Genomic DNA, 23,516 nt, shown 5'->3' with positions numbered 1-23,516 from the left:
ATAAATTATATTATTAACCATGATTGTAAAACAATTAATCATTTATAATTTCTTTCGAGAATGCTATTCCTTGAATTTCATTTGTTATGAAATCGAATTTCATAACAAGGTTTATATACAACTTTTTCTTTAAAACAAGTATCATTAAGAAATATGAGTCATATGATTCTTATTCTTTAAATAAAAAACTTAAGTCATAATTTACTTTTTTAACTTCTTATTTTGAAATGTACAAGATCTTTATATTCTTCAATTTGGAAGAATTTTGTTTCAAGTTCATATGAATTTTTTTTAGTAATTTCTTTAACTTGATGAACTACCTTGAATATATGTTCTTTCAATATGATATAAATCTACATACTTTATTGTATGTAATTATGCATAACCAATGCACTCAATTCATCTTTAATTTCTTAGTTTTGAAAACTTTTACTATTGCTTCATGTTCCCAAACCTTTAGATAACTTGATTTGATTTTATTTCTTTCATAATTCATGAGAATAACCTTTTTTTTGGTCTGAAATTTTATTTTAAGCGTGATAAAATATCATTAATATTTTTACCTTATGATTTTATCTTGCTTAAGGAGAGTGAATCATTTGGGTTAATTCTCATATTTAGAAAATAGAAATGTTTATGTGCTTGACCAATATGTTTTTCGATGGCATCTCTCTGTGAGAGCTTAATCATGCGCAAATCAATCAAAACATCGTTACTAAGCTGAGATTTAGATTTGATAATTTTAAATACAAAATAAAAATGATATGAAAAAAAAGTATAAAAGCAATATAATTTAAAATTTTGGTAAAAATTATATATAGATTTGATAAAAAAACCATTTTGTGTTGGGTGCTGATACAAATTTTATTCTACAATTTTTTATATTTTACATATGTTTGACATGATAAAAATACAGTATAGATATACTCAATTTATAGTCATTGGTTTTATTTTCATTATCTTTCTATTTTAAAAACTTAAATAACCAAATCAAAACAAACTTTTCATGTAGTTGATGAATTTATTAGAATCATCTTTTTTATTGATTGTAACTACAATTAAAAATTTATCATAATGAAATAATTTCATATATCATATATTAAACACATACATTAATATAAAAAAACCAAATTGATTAAATAAATCAACACAAAATTAAATTAAATTCACCTGCAATAAAACTTAAATTTGAAACTTAAAGATTTTAAAAGCTCATTCTTAGGATCGATTTAGATGAATGATGAGATTGATTTTGGTAAGATTGAAAATAGTGGTGAAGATGATATTTGTTACTATAACAATAAGATTGATTAATGTAGTGATAATATTAAAATTAGTGGTAGAATATATATATATATATATATATATATTTGGATGCAAACGCAGCGGTGACAATGAGGTAAATTATAATAAAAAAATAAAATGATCGTTAAAGATATTAAATTAAAATTTACATATAATAAAATTTATAAAATATATTTGATATTTATGATATTAATAAATAATTAAAAATATTAAAATTACTTTATATCAAATAATATTTTTATTAATAAATTGAGAAATATTAAAATTATTTTTATATCAAATAATAAGTTATTATTATATATTTAAAGATTATTTTTTGTATATATTATTTTTGTACAAAATAACAAAAAAAAAAAAAAAACAAAGTTGAAAGCTAAGGGACATTTTTATTCCTTCACTATTGTTTGAGGGGTAAAAAAGATAAAAAGAAAATAAAGTAAAGGCATTACAGGAAAGGATGTTGCGGTGGGGAAGAGAATTTTTCATTGGAGAGGGGATTGGCCAGTGAAAAAAAAAGGGGATATGGCGTGTTGAAACTCAACTCCTATTGTACTGATATTATTTAACAAATGTATGCATGATGCGTTTGGCACAATTTTTCATACAAAAAGTATCTCCACTGGACCCCTACTTGATTCCTAATGGAGCTTTAGAATTGAGATAAGGTTTGATTGGCCGGAGAATGATTGACCATTTTTCAATAAAAAAATATTGCAATTGGCATCTAATATACAATTTAAATTATTAATATAAACTTTAAGAATATAATTAGATATATAAATTTAATCTCATAAATTAAAAATAATCATTTTCATTTTGAAAGAATTAAATCATCTTCTTTATATATAAATCAAACATAATATAAGATAATTATTATTTTTTTCTATTAATATTTTTATGTATCAAACATAACTTAAAAGTGACTTAGTGGTATGTGTGCATGCCAAATTTAATTTCATTTACACCTTTTACACATATAATGTATGTTTTGAAACTACAAAATGAAGATTTTGGGAGATGCTTCAATGGCAGCCTCAACATCCAATTCATGGCAAAGATCTCGAAACCCCTTCTCACGTTGAATTCTTTCCCTTCATGCAAGAAACGTAGAATGTGTGAAATTTTTTTCCCAAATCAAATGATTATTGGACTAATTTTTTGGCACATAACTCCTATATACATCTATTTATGCACGGTAGTTGTGCTAGTGTATAACAAATGAAAGATACATGCACTCCCACACATGCACATGCATAATGCATTAGTACATAAATACTGAAGTAGTTTTTAGTTTATTTGTTTTGGAAGTGAATAATGTGATTGAATAACAGTGTCTATGGTGCAAGTTGGTAATATTCAATTCATCCCTCTTTCTGGTTCTAATGTCCACTCAAATTTGTCGAAATGGCGATAGTCTATAATGTTGCTGCAATTTAAAGTCATTCTCACTTCGTTATAGAGGTTATAAAATCTCTAATGTCTCTATGCTTAAGGCTTTGAGAGAAAAAAGAAAAAAGTAGGAAAAAAATTACAGTGTGGGGTAAGGAGGGAAAGGAAAGAACCGCTGTAACTATTGAAGCTTGTTTGGATCTGTAATAATTTCATGAAATATCTTGTTCATTAAATATCCAGATACTTGTGTCTCAACTGCTCAATCCTATTGCATTTAAGGTTGATGCAAGTGCTACTCATTGGGAAAAAAATCTTGTTCCCGGTTGTTTCTGGTCATTTGTCACTTTATTTGCTGTCGTATCTCAGAGTAACCACTGTCAAACATGGAAATGAAGTACCCCACTGATTAAAGTGTGTAAATTTGAATATTTTGAGGTTTTGCCATCATCTCTGTTTTTGGCTTTTTAAGTTTTCTAAACTACATGATTTGTTGTAATGTCTACATCATTTTGGTTGCTGACTTGCAGCTACTACAAATTTAGCAGACGATTCTGAAAAGACTAAAATGTCTGGTTTGACTAGCCAGCTTATTCCAGATTCATCTGGGGTGAGTTCATAATTGTTTTTTTGTAAATCATTAATGCAAGCATGTATGTTATGCCACATCATTATTGCCATTCTTTTTTTCATCTTTAAATTAAAAATATTTTATCTAGTAGACCTTTGAAGTTTACTGGGTAATTAGTGAACTATGATTGCATAGCTGTTTCAAGTTTCAACTGTGTTTTAAGCCGCTGTGAAGAACTAATATATGGGATTTGGAGAAAATGAAGTAACTGATTTCTCTCTCTTTTTTTTTTTTTAATGTACTCAAACGTTAGGAATTGGGAATAAATATGTGAATATTGCCTGCTTAGGGACTTCTTTCAAAAATGAATGAAAAATCTTACCTTTAGCTTATATTTTAGAAGTTTGTAGTTTACAATTTCTAACTGCAGGTGGAATCTCTGGTCAGAGATATATGCAATACAACTTCAATTGCAGAGTTTGAACTAAAAGTAAGCAGGTTTCAATTTCTTTTGCCGCAAATAGCTTGATAATGTTAATGGCTTTTCTACTTGAATTGTTTCTGTTTCGTATCCAAAGCAATTACAGATATTGTGGTTTTGAGTGGCTTTCTGTTTTGTCTCCATTTGTTAGCTTGGTGGATTTCGGCTATACATATTGAGGGACTTGGCGGGAAAAAGAGAACATCCACCTGCGATCCCAAGTCCTCCTCCTGTCAGTGTCAGCACCAATAGAACTGTTGAACCACCTGACTCAAATGGGGCTGTTTCTTCACCTTCTTTAGCTATCACCAAACCACCTTCTTTAGCTGTCACCAAACCACCTTCTTTAGCTGTCACCAAACCACTATCTTCTTCAGGGAGAATCCAATCCTTACTTGATAAAGCTGCAGATGAAGGCTTGGTGATACTTCAGTCTCCCAAGGTGAGAATACGAAATTTAAATTCTTCTCTTGCTGTGAACTCATAGAAGTAAGATGATAAATTGTGCAGGTAGGTTTCTTCAGGAGATCAAGGACCACAAAGGGGAAGCGTGCTCCACCATCGTGTAAAGAGGTAATACTTCAATGGATTATGGTAATAGTATTTGCTTATTTTAGGGGCCCAAATAATAGATTGCTTTGATCACATTAGCAGGGATGTTTTTTTCCCATTTGGCCATAGCATTCAAAATGGTTTTACTGTTTTTCATCGTTTATCTTTTTTTTCCCAACGTGTTGTCTTCAAGCGACGAAACATAAATGAAACCATTGATTTGGAAACCATCGTTGGTTCCTTTGTACCCTCAAGTGTTGCTTTCGTTTCCATATGTTAGAGGTTCTGTTGAGAAATTCCGAGTTTGTTTTTGCGATAGGGGCAAATAGTGAAGGAAGGCCAGGTGCTTTGCTACATTGAACAACCAGGTGGTGAAATTCCAACTGAGGTATAAATCTTGACTTGATGGGAATTACCATGTGTTTACTTTTATATGTTGACTGATGGAGGGTTGATTTCACCCTACGTGTCTTGCTACCTACTTTTCATGCAGGCTTATGTTTATATGATCAATGAATCTTGGATTTGTTTCTAATTCTGATCATTCTTTCACCAGTCGAATGTGTCGGGGGAGGTCATAAAAATTCTAAGAGAGGATGGTGGTATGTGTTGTCAATTTTCAGTACATTTCAGTCTCATCTCGTCATCTATTCTTACTTGTTATGCTTGCATGACAGATCCCGTAGGATATGGTGATGCTCTTTTCGCACTTCTCCCTTCTTTCCCGGGGATAAAGAAGCTCAAGTAGATGATTTAGTTAATTTGATTGCTATCCCATCATGGTGCTTAATGGAATGAATACCGCATGCCTCTAGCTAGCTCTAGCATTCCTCCAGTGGTACAGGAGGATTTATTTAAAAAAGGCTCGATCAAAACAAAATTTTCATGTGATCGTTGAGTTTAGTAGTTGGGGAAACTATTTCTTTATTGGTTGTAATTAAAATTAAAAATTATTATCATAATCAAATAATTTTATGTATCTCATATCACATACATACATTTATGAAAAAATTAATAAACATTAATTAAATAAATTTTCGTGCATGATGTATGCCTTAACATACATCGCACAGTCATTTGCTTTTACATATTTGATTGTGCAATTTATATTTCTTTACCAGATGATGTTGTACCGTTGTATAATTATATTTTTCTAATAAAGTAAAATTGAAAAAATTTACTTCTTATTTTTAAATAAACTTTTATTTTCAGAATTACTTTTACAATACTTTATTTTTCATAGCAAAAATTACAATACAAGAACTCTATATTTTTAATTTATTCTTGACCTGTACCAAACATATCGTCTTCATATAATCAAATGATGAAAATTTTTTAAATTTATTATAAATAAATTTAAACATATAATTTATTTTATGATATCATAAGTCAAAATTAACTCATCAAATTTTAATGTGTCTTTTTCAGAGCTTATTAAGTTTAACTAGGAATTTAGTTAATTTGCATATTTTTATAATCTTGTCTGAAAAAGGTTATTTCATATATGTCCTTTTGTTTAAATCATCATCTTAAAAACATGTGAATTTCACTTCCTTTGGTGAATTAACATCGATGCAATAAATATTTTTTTTTAGCAATTAATTCTTTTCATAGTTTATATATATCAAAATAATCATTTTATATTTGTGTAAATTCTCTTAGCAATATTTGGCTTCAGTGTTTGTCTGGAATTAATCAACTTTTATTTTCTATTAAGTTTCATTTGCAACTTATTGGTTTGCAACAAAAAGCTTTAGCCATTAACATATATATACATATATTATTAACCATGATTGTAATAATATATATTATTACAATCATGGTTAATAATAATAATATATTATTATTATTATTATTATTATTATTATTATTATTATTATTATTTGATTTCAATCAGAACCTTAGTATTGAGATAAGATTTGATTGGTCAAAGAATGACTGACCATTTTTCAAAGACAAATATTGCTATTGTCGTCTAATTAGTCTTCATTAAAGAAAATCTAAACAATGTTGTTGTAGGTAAGTGATTTGATTTAATTAATCGTAGATGTGTATGCCAAATTGGACCATGACAAAAAAACTCACATAATTAATTTTTTAAGCTTATTATTGACTAATTGATGCCCAAAATATTTGTCAATGAAAGTATAAGATTTTTTTTATGTATTGTCGGTGTATAAATTTTATAGACTATCAATAAATATGATGATATCATCTCATTAATGAAATGAATAAAATAATGTTACCTCATTAATAAGTAAGTTTTTTTTTAAAATATTAATTTTTGTATATTTATTTTAAGAACTAATATTTATTTATTAATGAAATGATGTCATATGATTTACTATATAAAATTTATAAACCGATAATATATCAAATTTAAACTCAAAGCATAAGGCTTTATTTTATTGTGCACCTTCCTCTTCACTTCCTTAGGCCAATATAAAATGCCGTAAGGAAAGCCTTCTCGGCCCCAAAAGGCATCTTTTGCTGAGAAAAATACATGCATGATTGTGACAAGAAACCAACTTTAATTTAATTTAACTTAATTATTATTTGATCCTATAATTTTTATTTAGAAAAAACATAATCATATGATTATATCTACTTGTAATTGTCTGATGTGTTTTTCTGTGTTAGTTGTGGTATAATTACCAGTTAAAGCGACACTGTCATTACCCGTTGCTGTGATTGTGTTGCCGGATAAGCAGTGTTTGTATGGAAACTTGAAGAAAACGTTGAAGCTTTAAAAATTGCACTAGCAGAATTGACGGGTCTAAGGGATGATGTGATCAGAAGTGTGAAAATAGCTGAAGATCAGCAACAGCTAAAGCGGCTAGACCAAGTTCAATGCTGGCTTTCGAGGGCAGAAACTTTGATCAAGGTAGCTGATTTGTTGATTGTGCAAAGTCCTCAGGAAATTAAGAAATTATGTATAGGAGGTTGTTGTTCTATGAGTCCCAAGTCCAACCTGAACTTTGGGAAGCAAATTCCCAAAATGCTCCGAGATGTTGTGGATCATAAGCACAAGGGAATTTTTTGACAAGGTGGCTGAGGCGGAACCAACACCTCTAGTGACTGAACGACCTATTGAGCATACTGTTGGATTGGAATCCACATTCGATAAGGCTTGGAGCATCCTTGAACAAGAAGTCTCCACAACAAGTTTTGTGAACCTCCAAATCGATTTGATGTAGTTATTTGGATTGTAGTATCTAAAGGGTTTTATATCGGAAAGGTCCAAGATGACAATGCTGAAAGGGTGGGAATAGCTGGTGAAACATGGCAGAACAAAACTCCAGAGGAAAAAGCTCTAAACATCTTCAGGGTTTTAAAGGAAAAGAAATTTGTTATATTGTTAGATGATATATGGGAGCGAGTTGATCTATATAAGGTTGGGATACCTCTCCCAACTCGAGAAAATGGTTCCAAACTAGTTTTCACAACTCGTTCTATCAAGGTGTGTGGCCAAATGGAAGCTCATAAGAAGATTGAAGTGCGGTGTTTGCCTGAAGAAAATGCTTGGGAGTTATTTCAAGAGAAAGTTGGTGAAGAAACACTTGATGGTAATCCATATATTCGTGAGTTGGCTCATGAGTTGCCCAAAGAGTGTGGAGGACTGCCTCTCGCACTTATCACCATTGCTCGTGCCATGGCTTGGAAGAACACAGTTGAAGAATGGAAATATGCAATTGAAGTGTGTCGGAGATCATCTGCCTCTGTCTTTCATGGGTGAAGAGTGTTGGGCTAAAAGCCTCCAATCCAATCACACCAGCAGAAGCGAAATCAAACAATAAATCAAACACACAAGAGACAACAATTTAACATGGTTCGATCTAACTGACTTACATCCACGGATGAGAAACAAGATCCACTAGTTGTAGAGAATTACAAACTTACATCAAATCATCAACCTCACTCAACAATCAATACTCATAAGACACTCTCAATCTCCTCTAGTCCTATGGAGTATTCTCAACCCAAACAAACACAAACTCAAACCCTTGTGCACCCTTTCAACATAACCAAACACATACCCATATGCTCCCATACACCATACCTATGTGGACCCTCTCAATCTCCTCTATTCTACTCACAAACAAACATACACACCCATAAGACGTAGAGCCCCAATACTCCTATGGGGTGTCTATCCCACAAAACCCTACAATTCTCTTACATCTTTTTCTCATACCTAACCCTGTAGAAACTTCACCTATTTATAACCATACAAACTTGCCCATTAAGAATCCCTCTCCTCTTAGAATTCTTCTCCTGTAAGTCAAACTTACCTATTAAGAATCCCTTTCCTTTTAGAATTCTTCTCTTGCAAGTCAAACTTACCTATTAAGAATCCTCTTTCTCTTAGAATTTTTCTTTTGCAAGTCTTCTTGTCCATCAAGCAATATCTGACAAATCTCAAATAAATCTCTAACAAATCACAAACAAATCTCTTATGGGATTTGAGTCAATATTCCCAACAATCTCCACCTTGACTCAAATTCCATCAATCATCTGTCTTCATACTAGACATGCTTGACTCCACCTGTAATGGAAGTCTTACAATCATCTTCTCTTCTCTTGTGTCTTCATGCTTCATACAAACCAATCCTCAATCTTTAAAACTTAAACTCGAACTCTTCTCTTGAATCGAGCTTTTTGAACTTGCTTCTTCCTATGTCTCAAATCATGCACTTCTCACATCTCAAACTTTCAGCTCTTCCACATATCGAACGTTCGGCTCTTTCTATATCTTGAATCTTCAACTCTTCTCACGTTTCGAACCTTCAGCTCTGATACCACTTGTTGGAATCACCATAGCTCTGATACCACTTGTTGGGGAACACCATAGCTCTGATACCATTTGTTGGGCTAAAAGCCTCCAATCCAATCACACCAGCGAAAATGAAATCAAACAATAAATCAAACACACAAGAGACAACAATTTAACGTGGTTCGATCCAACTGACCTACATCCACGGATGAGAAAAAAAATTCACTAGTTGTAGAGAATTACAAACTTACATCAAATCATCAACCTCACTCAACAATTTATACTCATAAGACACTCTCAATCTCCTCTAGTCCTATGGAGTATTCTCAATCCAAACAAACACAAACTCAAACCCTTGTGCACCCTTTCAACATAACCAAACATATACCCATATGCTCTCATACACCATACCTATGTGGACCCTCTCAATCTCCTCTAGTCTACTCACAAACAAACATACACACCCATAAGAATGCTTGAAGGCTTTAGAAAAGCTTGAATGCTTGAACTTGGAATTTTGGGATTTTCCTAGCATAAGAATTCCAAGACAGTTGATATCTACTTTTTTAAAGCTGCAAGTATTGAGAATGTCTCACTGTTATTATTCTTTGGGCCTGAAAGTGGAAGATAATAGTGAATGCTTGGTGGAAGAATTGAAGTGTTTGAACCATTTGAATGTGTTGACTGTCACTATAACAACTACTTTGGGTCTCGATAGACTTTTGAATACTGAAAGGTTACGCAGCAGCACTTTATCTATTCAGCTTCAATTGTTAAAGGACTCGAAGCAATTGAATATTTTATCTTTAGTGAATATGAAGAGTCTAGAATGTCTAGACCTCAGGAAATGTGAAAATTTGAAAGAAGTGAAGATGGAGTGGGGAGGGGAAGGTAGAATGATAAAAGCACAGAGTCACATTGAAACCTCTGTGATTGCAAGCAAACATTGCTTCCAAAACCTTCGCAATGTTTTTATAATCCAATGTTCACAACTGAAGGACATAACATGGTTAATTCTCGCTCCAAACCTAAGGCAGTTTAATGTGGCTTTCTGCAACAATATGGAAGAAATAATCAATGAGAGAATACTGAGTCAAGTGGCTGAGCTAGTAGAAACTTTAAACCTATTTGGAAAACTTAAGTATCTTTTACTACAGCATTTGCCAGAGTTGAAGAGCATTTACTGGGATACACTTCCCTTCTCATGTTTGAAAGGAATTTATGTTCATCGGTGCCCAAAGCTGAAAAGACTTCCACTCAACTCCAACAGTGCAAAGGAAAACAAAATCAGCATTAAAGGTGAGAAAGAATGGTGGAAAGAGCTTCAATGAGAGGATGAATGTGTTACACCTGAAGCAATAATCAAAACAATACAGAAGCAATAAACAACAATCAATAATAAAAAATGTAAGAAAAATAAAGCACACCAAGATTTACATGGAAAACCTTTCAGTGTAGAGGGAAAAAACTACGGACCACTAGAAAAATCTTCACTATCAAATAATAGGTATACAAAGTTCTTCTCTAGCTAAAACTAGAGCTAATCAACAACTAGAGAAACAATCGGAAAAATCTCACCAAATAAGTGACTCAACAAATACACCCTGGATTTGTTCCTAGAGAGCTTCAAATCCGATCTTCACCGTTTAGAATATAGAACTCTGAATCATAAACCTCTTGACAAGGTTCCAACTCAATCAAACCACGGATCGACTTTCGTTTAACCAACTCTCCCTTCTCTTTTTTCTCTCTGTTTTTTTTTTGCTTTTCTTCTTTCTCTACTTGGTTTTCGACACCCACTTAAAACAACCCCACCTCTTTTTTATTAAGTAGCTAAAGCTCTGTGTAAAATGAAAGATCAAGGCCCATGGCCTTTACTTGGTCCAAAACCACTTATATGGGGCTGGATCCCATTTTCCTAACAATCTCCCCCTCTAGCCCCATTAGGAGGAGATTCATCACCATAGCAGTTTCATTTGGTGCTTACCTTGGCCAGGGAACTCATTCCTACCAAGTTACTACAAAGCTCAAGCTTTTCCTTGGAAAGTATCTTAGTCAACATATCTACTACATTCTTATCAGTATAGAATTTCTTCAACAGCATCTGATGTTCTTCAATCACTGAATGTAACCAATGATATCTAACATCAATGTGCTTTGTTCTAGCATGATACATGACATTCTTACTCAAATCTAAAGTACTCTGGCTATCATAAAATATCACATACTTTTTTTAATTCAACCCCAATTCAAGAAAAAAATGTTTCATCCAAAGCATTTCTTTACATGCTTCGATTGCTGCAATATACTCAGCCTCTGTAGTTGACAAAGCAATACACTTCTGCAACATAGATTGCCAAGATACAGCTCCTCTTGCAAAAGTGAACAAATACCCTAAAGTAGATTTCTACCATCAAGATCGCTTGCCATGTCAACATCAGTAAACCCTTATAGAACTGGTTGTGGAACTCCATAAGTCAAGCATATTTTTGAGGTACCTGTCATAACATCTAGATCCGGGGATCTATCATTAGACATTGACTTAAGGGAGTCGCCATTAATCTTTTTTATCTAGGTGCGATTAGCCACCTAAGGAATCTGTCCTTTCAGGGAACACCTAAGTTTAAGGGTCCCTAAAAGAATAGGTTCAGGTCTACAAACCAGAATAGGGTTCAGGAGTTCGGTTACGTGTGAGAAAGGTTATAGCACCCTCACAACGCCCATCAAAAGATGGTACCAGCTGAAATTTATGTTATCCAATGAGCCTTAAAATTTTTTCGAGTAATTAATTATTGGAAATTATTCTCAATTGACTCTAATACTTTTAGCAGAAAATTGAGAAAATTCCCTCACCTCAAGAGTATGCAAGAAAAACTACTGTTTCACTTACAGAGGCTCCGTCGTTGGATTAATTAAAGAAAAATCAAAATCAAAATAGAAAGTAAGGAAAGAATGATTGTTCTTGTGTAGGGAAAATTGATACTTTCAACTTTTCCCCAAAAATATTTTTTAGAAATTTATTTTTAAGGAAAATTGATACTTTCAACTTTTCCTCAAAAATCTTTTTTTTTTTTTGAAAATTTGATTTTCGAGAAAAATTGATACTTTCAACTTTTTCTCAAAAACCCTTTTTTGAAATTTATTTTTAAAGAAAATTGATACTTTCAACTTTTCCCTAAAATTTTTTTTTTTTGGAAATTTTGATTTTTATTTAAAGAAAATAGAATAATAAAAAAATAAAGAAAAATAAAAAATAAAGAAAAGTAAAACAAAAATAAAAATAAAATAAAGATAAAAAGAATATTAAATAAACCTAATCTAGTAAATAAAAAATAAAAAAACAAATAAACAAATAAATGAAAATAAAAAAAATAAAAAATAAAAAGAAAAAAAAACCTGGAGCGGCTCGGATCGTGGCTCGGCTCGGCTCAAGGAACAGAAAACGGCTCGGAGCAGCGGCTTTGGAGCTCGGCTTGGCTTGGAGGGGGTAGACACACGCACGGGTCAGGAAGTGGGTCGACGCTCGGGTCGAGTAGGATCTCGACAAAACGCGCGGATCCTCTGGGTTACTTAAGGCCAAAACGACGTCGTTTTGAAAGGGTATAAAAGGCGCTTCCCTCTGTTTTTTGGTAAAACGCTCCTCCCTTCTCTTTCTCTTCTTCCTTTTTCCTCTCCCTTCTCTCTAAAAGGTCGAAGAACTCCAATTGAATATTCACCGGATTCTGGGTTTTGTCACCGAAATCTGCATTTTTTCGTCGGAAGTTCACCGAAAGTTGGCCAGATGATCACCGATTTCTGGGATTCTTCGTCGGAAACTAGGCAGGTCATCGAAAACTTCAAGTTGGTCGAAATTTTCGACGAAAAATTCAAACTTTGCCAAAAAATTCACCGGAATCTGGAATTTCTAGAAATTCCCAGAAAAAAAATCGCCAAAAAACTTCAAAAAAATTCTTCTCACTCCCAGAACACTCCTAAATCCTTTCTTAGCTCTCTATACGCCCCTATTCTCTCAATCAGTAGCTTTTGCTTACTATTTTCTGTCTCTGTGTTCATTCTGTTCCATGAGGGTCCCTTTTATAGGGATTGATCAGGAGTTTCTAATCAATCCCAATTCCTCTTTGGACGGGGATTCAATCTTTGAATCCAATCTGGACTCTTCTGATTGAATCCTCATTCCCAGTAGGATTCTTCAGCTTCAATCTCAACCTTCCAAAATAAAAATCAAATAAATATAAAAAAAATAGATAATTAGAATAGATAAATAAAAAAAAATAAAAAATTTATAAGATAAATAAAAATAATAATAACAGATATATAATTAGATAAATAAAAATAAATAAAATATAAAATAATAATAATAATAAATAAATTATAATATAATAATAAATATATAACTATATAAATAAAATACATATAAATATTAACAGAAGAAAAAAAAAATAAATAAATAAATAAAGATATACATATATTAATACATAGTAATAATAAATAAATAATAAAATACATAAAATACAAAAGAAATAAAAATAATACAAAATAGGAACCGAATTGGGCTCACCCATTTGGGCCAGGCTCAATTGATCCGAGCCTGAACCAAATTGGGTGTCTATAGCTGCCCCTCTTTGCACATTTTCTGTGAAACAGAAATTGCGCAAAGACGTAGACACCCAATCAAGATTCAACTCAACATTTTCATTTTTTGATTTTTTTTTATATTTTATATTTTTTTTGTTTGCTTTTGTTTTTGTTTTTTTTTTTTTTTTTACCAAAGCTCCCCTAAACAGAGGCTCAACAACTTTGAGAAACATAAATTGCTCCTCTAAACAGAGGCACCACGACTTTGGAAAGTAAATTGCTCCTCTAAACAGAGGCACCACGACTTTGAAAAATAAATTGCTCCTCTAAACAGAGGCACCACGACTTTTGGAAAGTAAATTACTCCTTAACAATCATGTCCAAAGGAGTTGAAAGTTGTGTTTGAAGGAATTTCAGGAGATTATGCCCAAAGGTCTTACAAATCAACCCTGATACCAAGAGACATCCTATTTCAAGGATTAGGAACTTACCTGACAAGCTTTTTCTTTTTCAATTTTGCAAAATATCTTTATATCTGTCTTCTCTATGTGGGATGTTGGAATACCCCTGCTTCTTGAATTTATACACTATACTTTCCTGAAAGTAGTGTATGCTATGCAAATGCATATGAATTTCAATGCATGCTATGCAAATGTTGGCCAATTAATTCCTGTTCAATGTATGGTACTCAAATTTCTCAAGCTCTTTTCTTAGGCATCAAGCCCTTTGATTCTTCAGAGATCCAATTACACTACTCTTCTAAGATTGAACCAGTGTAGCTCCCAATTGTCTTTTTCACTCATATTCTTCTTTGTTCAGTTTCTCAATACTTTGGAATAAGCTTCATCAATCAATCATCACTTGACCATCACTCAATGAATTTCTCAGCACTAACAAATTTCAAAATAAGTTTCATCCACCATCATTGGGTCATTATTCATAGGTGTCTCAGCATTTACTGTTCCAAAACAGACTTTGTCCACTAATTGTTCTCATCATTCAATCGTAACTTGCAAGTCATATCGACCAATTCATCCTTGTACTCATCACTTGGTTATATCACTTTTCAAGATTTACCCCATTATATTCTTCATTTGATCACATCATATATCCTTCACAACCATCTCTTTTAGGTTTCTACCATTTTGTTACCACCATCATCTTAGATTTTTTTTCAAATGAATGTAAGACTCTTTTAAGCACATATTCATTCACTCAGTATCATTTTAAATCTTGACAAATACAATGCAATCAAGCATTTTCTCAATTCATTATAGGGGTATAACAATAAGAGAACACAAGGTGAATGAAGATCTATTTTGGTACAAAATAAATGGGAGAGGAAATAAATTGGATACATGTCAGTGGGATGAATGGTATGTCCAAATGATGAATATTCAGACAATTCTCAACATTAATTTAGGATTCTTTTTCAAAAACTCATTCCATTTACTGTTGAAGTCATCTTGAGCTTAGCGAACTTTACCCCAGTCTTTGAGGGATCTTCAGATGTCTTTAGTCTTCCATTCATGTGCCATTTTACCTGGATCTTTTTCTATCAAAATCAACCTTTCAGGTTTTCAATTTGAATATTTTTTTTTCATTTTCATTTTTTTTTCATTTTCATTTTTTTTTATCTTCTTTTTTTTTTCTCATTTTTCATCTATTGTTGATATCCTTCATACATCAAACTTTAGAGTAATGTAGCATGATTCCATTGCTTCATCATGAGCATGCCTTCGCTCAACATATGATCATTCAAGTTGAGTATTCACACTTGATCCAAATGGACTTTCCAAGGTTGTAATGTAGGCCAAGGTGAAGGGTCATAAAAAAAATGGATATAATAGGCTCAAAACATGTATTAAAAAGGTTCAAGACCAAAGGATCATTTGATACAACTTGGCATTTTGCTCCACTACTTTTTTCTTTCCTTACACAAAGGATTCTCATTACTTTGCCCCAAGTCATGTGTGGCATTTTTTATTTTATTTTCTTTTTTTAAATTTTTGAGACCTTTTGTGAAATTTTTTTCAAAAATTGCCCCCCAGTGTAGAGGGTGATCCTTGGTTAGGGTTCAAAAAAAGAAATCATAACAAGCTCAAAAGGGTAGCAAGAAATGGTTTTTCAAATGGTAAAAGAAAGATGACCATTTTTCATCTCAATTGTGAATACCTTTCTTGAACATCATCAAAGCTCATGAATCTGTATAAAAGATTACACATCTTCAAGACATATCTATTTCACCTCCGGTAACAGCCTATTTTTGCTCAAATCATCTTCTCATATTAATATGGATGAGTTCTCAAAATTAAATCCCAGAATTATTGTTATCATTGTCTAAATATTCATCATCTGAAATTTAAGAATGGGAATGTAAAGTTATAAAAGGTAACGGAGCATGGAGTAATGATCAAGTGAAAGAGAAAAATGTAATGAAATGCATTGACTTGCCTTTATTAAAATGATAACAAGTGAAGTCATATTGCAAAAAGAAATTTAACATTATTTGAAAAGAAATCCTAAAATGACAGAAGAAACCTTCAACCAGCCTTATCTCCATTTTTTAAAATTGTCCCCCTATACGATCAGGTGAAGAATCTTTATTGACATCTTTCCCCTCAATTCATTGTGACTCTGCAGCCCCTTTCTATTCTTGACTTTCACTCAGAGCGCTAACATTAGGTGTTGTTGCTTTTCCTTGATCAAAACTTACCATTCCATCATTGATCAACCGTTGCACCTTATACTTTAAAACAGTGTAATTTTCAGTAGAATGGGTAGTAATTCCATAGTGATAGTCGCAGTGGGCTGTAGGATCATACCACTTTGGGTAGGATGGTTTAAGAAGCTCCACATGGCTGGGGGCAATCAAATGGCTATTATAGAGTTCTCGATATAACTCTGTATAAGTCATAGAAATTGGATCAAATACAGGTTTTTCTCGAGTAGTTCGTTGTTCTCGTGAACCACTTGCTGGGTTAATAGGGCGAATTTGGGTTCTTACAGGAGCTTGAATGTTAAGGCTGTATGTAAGATCTTGAGGGCTAAAAATTGATTGGTGTGTGGATGAATAAGGTGGTTGTGGAGCTAGCTGGTATGGGTAGGATGAGGCATTATTCACAGCAGGATAGTATAGAGAGTAACCTTGGGATGGATAGGGTTGATAACCCCTGAATTGTTGTCTATCAAAGCTTACAGCTTGAGCTTCAACTTCTTTCTTTTCTGATGTCTTCTTGGTTTCTCCTCCTTTTAACTTGCCATTTTTTATGGCACTTTCAATAATTTCTCCAGAGATTACCATGTCAGTAAAATTCTTTGTTGCATTCCCTATCATCTTTTCATAATAGAGAGACTTCAAAGTGCTGACAAATAACACTGTAGTTTCTTTCTCAGTCAAAGAAGGTTGTACTTGAGAAGCAACATCTCTCCACCTTTGGGCATACTCTTTAAAAGATTCATTTTCCTTTTTCTCCAAATTCTATAAAGATAAACGATCAGGGGCCAAATCGATAATATGTCGATACTGACCGATGAAGTCATGTGCCATATCGCTCCAAGAGCAAATGCGATTTCTGTCTACCTGAACATACCACCTGGCCACTGAGCTTGTAAGGCTATCCTGAAAGACATGCATCAAGAGTTTTTCATCATGAGCATGAGCTATCATTTTTCGGTAGTACATTGTGATGTGAGTTTTGGGGCACTTTGTACCATCATATTTTTCAAATTTTGGTACTTTAAACTTATGGGGGATAATCACATCAGGAACTAGGCAGAGCCCAGCAGCATCAACTGACCCATAAAAGCTAAATCCTTCCACAGCCCGTAGCCTCTGCTCTAGCATGCTAATTTTGGAGCTTTCCTGAACTTCCACTCTTATCTTTTCTTTTTCCTTCTCTTTTAAGTCATCTAGGTCAGGAATTGGTTCTGCTATCTTTTCAGTGAAGACAGGATTTATATAGCTATTATACTGCCCTGGGTTGAAAGCTGATGGCATTCCAGGATATGTTGGATATGCAAAGTGTTGTGGCGGGACCTCTTGAGCAGACTGGGCTTGAGGTGGGCCAAAACTTGGAGGGTATAAAGGGTCAGCCACTTCTTGTAATGGGGAAACTTGCTGGCTTGTATTTTTTACAACTCTTTTTCCTTTATTCATATTATTAAGAGCCTCCAGAATCTTGCTTAGCTCACTTTCAATCTTCTCTTGTGCTTTTTCTAGCTTTTCAAATCTATGGGAACTTTCCTCCTCCATTTGTCTTGCTCTAGATCTTGTGTTGTATGGATGAACATGGTTTTCGCTAGATGGAGTTATCCTGGGACCTTGAGTACCATACTTATGATTAGAAATGTTATGTTGTGCCTTATGTATGATGCTTTGATACACAAATGAAATGTACATTTTTCTAAATGAAATCTAGTATGAAATGAATGCAAATGATTGTGTTAAAACATGATCATGAAAATAATGTAGATGCATACAATCAGACAAACAACATAGTTAGTTCCATGGATGAAATGAAAGTGATGCTGAGGGATAATGTTACATATGATAAAAATAATACACAAAGTTAAGCAATCAAAATGATTAGATAAACACTCTTTTTGTGTCCTAATTTCAAGGTATATCTATCATTGGGTAGAAAGGGCTCTATCCTAGGCTTAGGCACTCTTAAGGTTCACTATATGTGGTTTTAAGGTCAAAGTCTAAAGGTTCTCAAATTGCTCCTTACATCTTTGTCCATCATAGACTAGTAAGGCACCCTAATCCTCACCCATTATAGGTTACAAGCGAAAAAGGTTCAATTTGAGTGGGAGTATTTCGCTAGCCACTGCGGAGGCATTAGACCTAACGAAAGCAATAGGTACTTTACTCCCTCCTAGAGGGACGAAGTTCGGGTGTAGAGCTCATGTTATGCACATGCATATAAATGACATAATTAATAAGGTAAATAAACATGAATGAATAATAACACATATATACAAAAGGGTTCAATTTTATTAGGCTTTTGGATAACACAAATTATTTGCTGACCTGACTCTCAAAGTCCCCAGTGGAGTCGCCAAGCTGTCATAACGTCTAGATCCGGGGATCTATCGTTAGACATTGTCTTAAGGGAGTCGCCACCAATCTTTTTTATCTAGGTGCGATTGGCCACCTAAGGAATCTGTCCTTTCAGAGAACACTTAAGTTTAAAGGTCCCTAAAAGAATAGGTTCAGGTCTACAAACCAGAACAGGGTTCGAGAGTTCGGTTACGTGTGAGGAAGGTTATAGCACCCTCACAACGCCCATCAAAAGATGGTACCAGCTGAAATTTGTGTTATCCAATGAGCCTTAAAATTTTATCGAGTAATTAATTATTGAAAATTATTCTCAATTGACTCTAATACTTTTAGCAAAAAATTGAGAAAATTCCCTCACCTTAAAAGTATGCAAGAAAAACTACTGTTTCACTTACAGAGGCTCCGTCGTCGGATTAATTAAAGAAATATCAAAATCAAAATCAAAATAGAAAGTAAGGAAAGAATGATTGTTCTTGTGTAGGAAAAATTGATACTTTCAACTTTTCTCCAAAAATATTTTTTGGAAATTTATTTTTAAGGAAAATTGATACTTTCAACTTTTCCCTAAAATTATTTTTCGAAAATTTTGATTTTCAAGGAAAATTGATACTTTCAACTTTTCCTCAAAAATCCCTTTTTTTTTTTGAAAATTTGATTTTCGAAAAAAATTGATACTTTCAAGTTTTCCTCAAAAACCCTTTTTTGAAATTTATTTTTAAGGAAAATTGATACTTTCAACTTTTCCTTTAAAATTTTTTTTTGGAAATTTTGATTTTTATTTAAAGAAAATAGAATAATAAAAAAATAAAGAAAAATAAAAAATAAAGAAAAGTAAAATAAAAATAAAAATAAAATAAAGATAAAAAGAATATTAAATAAACCTAATCTAGTAAATAAAAAATAAAAAAACAAATAAAAAAATAAATGAAAATAAAAAAAAAAAGAAAAAAAAAACTTGGAGCGGCTCGGATCGCGGCTCGGCTCGGCTCGGCTCAAGGAAGAGAAAACGGCTCGGAGCAGCGACTTTGGAGCTCGGCTCGGCTTGGAGGGGGTAGACACACACGCGGGTCAGAAAGTGGGTCGACGCTCAGGTCGGGTCGGATCTCGGTAAAACGCACTGATCCTCTGGGTTACTTAAGGCCAAAACGACGTCATTTTGAAAGGGTATAAAAGGTACTTCCCTCTGTTTTTCGACAGAACTCTCCTTTCCTCTCTCTCTCTTCTACCTTTTTCCTCTCCCTTCTCTCTAAAAGGTCGAAGAACTCCGGTTGAATATTCACCGGATTCTGGGTTTTATCATCGGAATCTGGGTTTTTTCATCGAAAGTTCACCGAAAGTTGATCGGATGATCATCGGTTTCTGGGATTCTTCATCGAAAATTGGGCAGGTCACCAGAAACTTCAAGTTGGTCAAAATTTTGGACGAAAAATTCAAACTTCGTCGAAAAATTCACCGGAATCTGGAATTTCCAAAAATTCCCAGAAAAAAAATCGCCAAAAAACTTCAAAAAAATTCTTCTCACTCCCAGAACACTCCTAAACCGTTTCTTAGTTCTCTATACGCCCCTATTCTCTCAATCAGTAGCTTTTGCTTACTGTTTTCTGTCTCTATGTTCATTCTGTTCCAGGAGGGTCCCTTTTATAGGGATTGATCAAGAGTTTCTGATCAATCCCAATTCCTCTTTGGACGGGGATTCAATATTTGAATCCAATCTGGACTCTTCTGATTGAATCCCTATTCCTAGTAGGATTCTTCAGCTTTAATCTCAACCTTCCAAAATAAAAATCAAATAAATATATAAAAAAATAGATAATTAGAACAGATAAATAAAAAAAAATAAAAAATTTATAGGATAAATAAAAAAAAATAATAACAGATATATAATTAGATAAATAAAAATAAATAAAATATAAAATAATAATAATAATAAATAAATTATAATATAATAATAAATATATAACTATATAAATAAAATACATATAAATATTAACAGAAAGAAAAGAAAAAATAAATAAATAAAGATATACATATATTAATACATAGTAATAATAAATAAATAATAAAATACATAAAATACAAAAGAAATAAAAATAATACAAAATAAGAACCGAATTGGGCTTACCTATTTGGGCCAGGCCTAATTGATCCGAGCTTGGACCAAATTGGGTGTCTACAGTACCCCTCAAATATCTACAAATCTATTTCACTGCTTTCCAGTGAACCTTCTCCGGATTAGAAAGAAATCTACTCACTGCACCAACTGCATGAGCAATGTAAGGCCTTGTACAAACCATAAGATACATTAAAGAACTGACTGCAGAAGAATAAGGAATACTAGACATAGTAAGTTGCTTTTCCTTAGACACTGGACAAGATTTCTTACTTAGATGAAAATGATTAGCAAGTGGACTGCTAACTGATTTAGCATGTTGTATGTTGAATCTACCAAGCACTCGTTCAACATATTTTTCCTGTGACAACCATAGTTTTCTAGCTCTCCTATCCCGGATAATGTCCATACTAAGAATCTGCTTTGCTGGACCTAAATCCTTCATATCAAAAGACTTAGACAATTGTTTTTTCAACCTGTAAACCATACTAGCATCTTGTCCTACAATCAACATATCATTAATATATAATAATAGGATAATAAAGTTACCATTAGGAAATTGTTTAACATACACACAAGAATCTACTGCTGTTCTTTTATAGCTATGACTCGTCATAAAAGAATCAAACTTCTTATACCACTGTTGCGAAGCTTGTTTCAAGCCATATAAGCTTTTCTTCAATTTGCAAACTAAGTGCTTTTTCCCTTTCACTTCAAAACCCTCAGGTTGATTCATATAAATGTCCTCCTGTAAATCACCATGCAAAAATATAGTTTTAACATCAAGTTGCTCAAGCTTAAGATTCAAACTAGCTGCTGATCCCAGTACCACTCGAATAGAACTCATCTTTATAATTGGAGCAAAAATCTAATCAAAATTGATGCCTGGTTTCTGAGAAAAACCTTTTACTACCAATCGAGCTTTATACCTCACAGTTTGTCACCATCTTTTTTCAACTTGAACACCTATTTATTCTTTAATAGCCTCTTCCCTGTTAGAAGTTTAACAAGATCATAAGTACCATTCTTTCGCAATAACTCTATCTTTTCTTTCATTGCTTTTAACCAATGCTCTCTATCCGGAGTAGCCTACACATCTTGAAAGTTTTTTAGTTTCCTTTCACTGGTAACTAAAATAAAATCTAAACTTAGATACCTGATAGATGGCTTGCGCTTTCTAGTAGATCTTCTGGGCTGAGACTCTGCATCACTTGATGCCAAAACTAGCTCCCCCTGCTCAACACTCTCAGGTAGAGAGGATTGCTCCCCCTACTCAAAACTAATTGCATCTGGCTCATCACCAACTGTGGCTGGCTCATTCATATTTTCAAGTTCTATTTTTTGCTCATTTTTACTATCTGTGGCTCTTTTCTGTGGAATCCTTGTCAGTGTTGAAATATCACACTCAATAATAACCCATGTAGTCTTCTTATTTTTTCAAGGTCTACTATGGTTTATTTTTCATGAAAGACCACATCTCTACTTTTGACTGTCTTTTTCTTTACTGGATCTCATACCCTGTAACCAAATTCCTTATTACCATATCCTACAAACACACACTGTGTGGCTTTACTGTCAAGCTTTGATCTCTACTCTTTGGGCACATGTATGAATACTTTACACCCAAAAACTTTTAAGTGAAAGTATGAAGTATCTTTTCCTGTCCACACTCTTTCTGGAATGTCAAAGCCTAAAGGAACTAATGGTGATCTGTTAAGTAAATAACAAGCTGTGTTAACTACTTCACCCCAAAATGGCTTTGGTAATTTTACCATCTTCAACATACATCTAACTTTTTTTCATAATGGTACGATTTATTCTTTCAGCTATACCATTATGCTGCGGTGTTTCAGGTTCTGTCATCTCATGCCTGATCCTATGCTTTGAACAATACTCTTCAAAGCCTTTAGATGTGTATTTCCCACCATTATCAGTTCGAATACACTTCAAGGATAACCCTGTAATCCTTTCAATCATGGCATGAAATTTTTGAAAATACTGCAGTACCTGACTTTTGTATTTCAACATATACACCTAAGTTTTACGTAAAGCATCATCAATAAAAATGACAAAATATCTACTACCACCTAATGACTCAACCTCAATGGGATCACATATGTCAGAATAAATTAATTCCAATCTATTTTCTTTTCTCTAAGAACTTTTACGAAAAGAAACTCTATGATGCTTACCAAACAAATAATAATCACATGAATCGAGAGACATACCTTTGGTCAAGGGAATAAGAGATTGCTTTGCCAAAACCTGTAACCCCTTTTCACTCATGTGTGCCAGCCTCTTGTGCCACAAGTTTGCTGAAGCATCATTTTCAACGGTATTTACCTGGTTACCGTTTAATTACATCAATGTCTTATACATTGTGCAACATAGTTTTTCTCTTGCAACTACCATAGATCCTTTGAGAAGCTTCCACTGTCTATTTTTTTGTCAGCTTTCATATCCCTAATTATCAAGGACATTAATAGCAAGCAAGTTCATTCTCATATCTGGAATATATCTGACATCCCTCAAAGTCAACATGTAGCCTGTACTAGTTTGTACAATAATATCACTAATCCTAAAAATCTATGACACACTATTGTTTCTCATCTTGGTACAACCAAAGTCTCATACTTTGTAAGTTGTAAACAACTTTATCTTAGGAACACAATGATATGTCGCTCCTGTGTCAAC

The 23,516-nt window shown here is 33.1% G+C and overlaps 2 protein-coding genes across 2 annotated transcripts; both read left to right on the top strand.

Moving 5' to 3' along the window:
* Positions 1 to 2,595: 2,595 nt before the first annotated feature.
* LOC111280625 (uncharacterized) lies at positions 2,596 to 5,284 on the top strand. Its single transcript, XM_089757197.1, has 5 exons — positions 2,596 to 3,304; positions 3,696 to 3,755; positions 3,898 to 4,686; positions 4,792 to 4,900; positions 4,976 to 5,284. The coding sequence occupies exons 1-3, from the start codon at positions 3,263 to 3,265 to the stop codon at positions 4,231 to 4,233; spliced, it is 438 nt and encodes a 145-aa protein (XP_089613323.1). The 5' UTR covers positions 2,596 to 3,262; the 3' UTR covers positions 4,234 to 4,686; positions 4,792 to 4,900; positions 4,976 to 5,284.
* A 4,375-nt stretch (positions 5,285 to 9,659) lies between these two features.
* LOC149510729 (disease resistance protein RPS5-like) lies at positions 9,660 to 10,403 on the top strand. The gene has a single exon (XM_089757072.1). The coding sequence runs from the start codon at positions 9,660 to 9,662 to the stop codon at positions 10,401 to 10,403; it is 744 nt and encodes a 247-aa protein (XP_089613198.1).
* Positions 10,404 to 23,516: the final 13,113 nt, after the last annotated feature.

The sequence above is a fragment of the Durio zibethinus genome, chromosome 28, assembly GCF_047325235.1.
Source record: "Durio zibethinus cultivar Kanyao isolate XHJ-2024 chromosome 28, ASM4732523v1, whole genome shotgun sequence".
In the NCBI taxonomy this organism is placed as follows: Eukaryota; Viridiplantae; Streptophyta; class Magnoliopsida; order Malvales; family Malvaceae; genus Durio; species Durio zibethinus.
This window is presented reverse-complemented; position numbering and strand designations above follow the sequence as displayed.